At 42.9% G+C, this 4,712-nt stretch overlaps 1 protein-coding gene across 1 annotated transcript; it reads left to right on the top strand.

The window, feature by feature from the left end:
- Window positions 1-459: 459 nt before the first annotated feature.
- On the top strand, window positions 460-1,119 carry LOC308321794 (GTP:AMP phosphotransferase AK3, mitochondrial-like; the record flags this gene model as incomplete). The annotated part of the gene is made up of 1 exon (XM_080772884.1): window positions 460-1,119. The coding sequence occupies one exon, from the start codon at window positions 460-462 to the stop codon at window positions 1,117-1,119; it is 660 nt and encodes a 219-aa protein (XP_080629010.1).
- Window positions 1,120-4,712: the final 3,593 nt, after the last annotated feature.

The raw sequence follows: 4,712 nt of genomic DNA, 5'->3' as shown, positions 1-4,712 counted from the left end.
GATTGACCGAGGGTACCACCAACGTACGCACGCAGCGCCCTGATTGGCTGAGGATGTCACCACGTACGCACGCAGCACCCTGATTGGCCGAGGGTGTCACCACGTACGCACGCAGCACCCTGATTGTCAACCGGGTGTCAACTGTCAACGACATACACAGCCCAAAACAGTACTTGTGCACGCGCAACGCGTTCGTGCAAGTAATAATTACAAATAATGAAAAATAAAATTCCTATTCCTATTTTTTTGCCGTTGGATTCCAATATTGTCACAGTGCTGACTTATCATGACATCATTCTGACCTCATATTTGGGCCCGTCTGACCCAGAAGTACATATCTGGGCGTTACTGAACTAAGCTCCACTAAATGACTTTGAGGCTTTCTGTCAAGGACCCAATTCTACACTCAGCCACGTTCAAAACAAATACCACTGCGGTGGATCTTAATCACATTTAGAGATGGCTTTACGATCGATATACCGAGCTGTAATAATGGGACCCCCCGGTTCAGGGAAAGGGACAGTATCTGCCCACATTACTAAACGCTTTGGACTGAAGCAGATTTCTAGCGGGGATCTTTTGAGGGCTAACATCAAAGCTAAGACAGAGCTGGGTCTGCTGGTGAAGTACCGCATAGAACAGGAGGGTCAGCTGGCGCCTGATGACGTCATCTCTCAGCTCATCCTGCATGAACTGCGATCTATGGAGTGGACCGACTGGCTGTTGGATGGTTTCCCTCGTACAGTAGCCCAGGCGGAGGCCCTGGATAATGTCTACAGTGTGGATACGGTCATACACCTGGACGTGCCTTTACAGACCATCAAAGAGAGGCTGACCTCCCGCTGGACCCACCTGCCCAGTGGCAGAGTCTACAACATGGAGTTCCACCCGCCAAGAGTTGCTGGTCTGGACGATGACACAGGTGAGGCTTTAGTACAGAGGGCTGACGATACCCCAGAGACCGTCACTCAGAGACTGAAGGTCTATGAAACCCAAACCGAGCCAGTTTTAGAATACTACAGGGGGAAAGGGGTACTGGCGACTTTCTCTGGAACAGAAACAAACAAGATCTGGCCACACATCCAGGCATTCCTTGGTAAAGAAATTGCACTTGTGTGAAGTATGGGGGGCCCAATTCTTTAAACAAACATTGTATATGCTTTATGTTTGTTTAAGTGCTCTAAACCAACATTAAAAGTCCATAGATTTGGCTGCCACAATGCGTCACATGCATGGGGTGCTGTTTTTACATCATTAAAGGTCCTTTGACTTGGCTGCCATATGGCATAATTTCTGAAAACCATACTTTGGAGCGGCTAGCGCCCCTCAAAAGCTCTACAATGAATTGTACGGTTGTTGCATTTTACCAGTAAAAAGGCATAGGCCTATCTATACAATTATTTCTATTGCTCCAAAGAGACTTACTTTATTTGTAAGTACTTTATTTGCCCCCCCCCCACCACCACCACGCACGCACACAATCTCTCAAAATAAACACTCTCTCTTTCATTAGGACATGTCTTTGAGTCGACATGAAGGAGATGATTCCACTTTCAATGTGTTGTTTTACACGCACGCATGCACACACGCACGCACTCTCACACTGTGTAATTTGGGAAAGTACTATAGTTGTCAGGTTTTTACTATGGGACAAAACATGCTTTCAGCTGATGTCAAACACGCACACTGAATATGTCACACAAGCCAGTAATTGGCAGCACAATTGTGTGATGTAAAAGGTTTTAGAATGAACCAGCAAGAGAGTGGCTCTCCTGTGTATTTGCTGAGATGGGATGTTCTTTTCTTCTTTTTTTTCCCATCTCAGTATAAGAGATAATCCCACGGATAAGACATAATGAAGAATAGAGGGGGGAAAAAGTTTAACTTGTGGATTTCTTTACAGATACTGGAGCAAATACCAGCCTAGAGAACTGGGCCAACTGAGCTGGTGAACAACATCTTTATTCCTGACTGAGTTCAACCTCGTTTTACTCACTTTTGGTTTTGGAGCTGTGGAGTATGCATTAGTGCGGAAATATGGATGACCCTGTTGAGGTTAATGCACGCAGTAAATGGTGATGACCACAAACTCATTCTTCCAAGAAACTCTTATAAAACTCTTATAAAACCTAACCTCAGTAAAACTATAAAACTCAATGACTGGGGGCGTCACCATTTACTCAAACCCCGCTGAAGATACCATGCTAGCCATCACACCCATCCAGTATTTTGTCTGTTACTGAGTGTTCAGGACTTGGTTCAACACTGTTGCTTCACACCCATCCACACCCAGTGGTTAGGTAAGTAGCTAGGCCTACATGTACTACAAGTATTGTACTTAAATACTTATCTTTACTTTCCTGGAGTATTTCCAAACGTATTTAAATAAATACTTTTTGAAAAGTCTATGGGGAAAATGAACAGGGAATAATTTCCTGGGCCCTCGTCGGGGGCGGGGCTGTGTGGGTGGAAGAAGTACTCACATGCTTTACTTAGATACTACAATCGAGAAATATTCAAGTAAAAGTACAAAAGTGATCGCCATCAAAAAATATAAATTTTGGATCAGCCATTTTCAACCAGCTCAAATATAATGAACAAATGAATGAACGAACGCACGAACAGACGCACACACGCACAAATGCACGCACGCACACACACTACGACTTGGAATTTGTATTGCATACACCAACGGCAGTTAGTTGCGTTCATCTATTTTCTTTTTCGCCTTGCCTTGGTGTTCTGAAACACTATGTTACGTTATCTTATATCCATGGTTCAATTAGCTTGATTTTCATTATGTTTTTTCCTGCTTCTGAGCAGACTGAATTAAATACATGCGTTATCTTTTGGGAAATGTAACAGTCCAATGAACAATTACTGTGTGATATAACCACATTAAGCCTCAAAGTGTATACTGCCACATCCCCACGATGCTGTGACTGTCAAGCACTGTTCTAGAAACACCTGCACCATTGACAATCATGTAAGATGTTTACATCCATGCATAGACACAAATAATCCTGACATAGTACAGTAAGGCAAGTCCACAAGATTTGTCCTACACCAGGCAATGTGTATACACACATATCCCTTTTTAACTCCAGATTTTGTAAGGAAAAAACTTCATGTAACTCGCTTGTTAAATATATTTAAAGCTGCCCTGGTTCCATGTTCCATCTGTACCCTCACAGAGTTAAAATTAGAATGCAGAAATATATCAAAATATCTCATAATATGGGGTTGTGGTATAAACTCAAAACAATATCACTATATATCACTATACCACGTGGTTTGAATTGACAACTTACTAACTGAATAAAAGAGAAACAAAATTGTGACGGAACATGTTCCTTAAATTACTTTCTGCCACTTGGGGGCATAGTTGTTGTTCTATTATTCCTTTGGTTAGTACCTCCCTGTCTCCAGTTCAGGCCTCATGTGGATGCTCTTCTATACTACTTAACCTTACTAGTTCAGTATTTCTCTCATGTTTGCCTTAAAATGTATGCTGACAGGAAATACTTTTGTTGTTCCCTGTTAGTTCGCAATTGTGACATTAGTAACAAGTTCTTTGTATTTCTGTTATTTTATCTTTCATTTTTACACTTTCTCGTAATAAATCTACTCCTGTGCAACAAGTGTGATCAAGGACAAAACACTCACTGATTGCCTCAGTCTAAACTGTCTACTTTGTGACTCTGTCTGACTCTGATCAATCGGCGGGGATAGATAGAATAATTCCATGCATGATACAATGTACTGTACTGCTAATTCAATTGGCCAAATCATAAATTACATGGATGTAAATACTACTGTCTAGCAGTGTGACATTGTGCAATGCAACACCACGCAACCGCATACTGTGGATCTCTCACAAGGAAAGTGAGGTAGCTTCTCTCCTGGTTGTTAAAGCGCACAGCGGGCGTACATACTGACTTTATCCTCATTCTCTGATTGCTTGTCACTGTGAATCCCATGCTCCCTTTATGGTGTCTAGATTTAAGCAGCGAGGGGAGCTAAGACAACACTAGCCCTCCATGACTCTTGCTTTTAAACAGACTTTATCTGAAATGTCACCTGCCTACATGGCGCCACTGCTACGACAACTCATGCTGTTGTGGCTAAGGGCCTGGCTAAGTGTCTCCCCGCAGATGAGTAATATGACACATCTTTCCTGCCTGGTCGGGCACCAGAAAAAAAGCAGATGTTGTACAAGCCTAAAACATGTTGCGATGAAACGTGTCATGAGCTTGTAGATTGGCTGTTTTCGGTGCCCAACACTGGTGCGGTGTACACGCCGCCGGCAAAACTACCTAACTAAAAGTACCTCCCCTGTTTATTTATTTTCCACAATAAATTGTATACATTTTGAAATCATTTCTTTGATTTTTTTCATTACGGAAGTCAGTATAGGGGTGTGAGCAGGTTGAAACCTTGCCCAATAGAAGTCAGTATAGGGGTGTGAGCAGGTTGAAACCTTGCCCAATAGAAGTCAGTATAGGGGTGTGAGCAGGTTGAAACCTTGCCCAATAGAAGTCAGTATAGGGGTGTGAGCAGGTTGAAACCTTGCCCAATAGAAGTCAGTATAGGGGTGTGAGCAGGTTGAAACCTTGCCCAATAGAAGTCAGTATAGGGGTGTGAGCAGGTTGAAACCTTGCCCAATAGAAGTCAGTATAGGGGTGTGAGCAGGTTGAAACCTTGCCCAATAG

This window comes from Protomyctophum bolini (assembly GCF_963924005.1).
Source record: "Protomyctophum bolini genome assembly, chromosome: 9".
Classification (NCBI taxonomy): domain Eukaryota; kingdom Metazoa; phylum Chordata; class Actinopteri; order Myctophiformes; family Myctophidae; genus Protomyctophum; species Protomyctophum bolini.
This window is presented reverse-complemented; position numbering and strand designations above follow the sequence as displayed.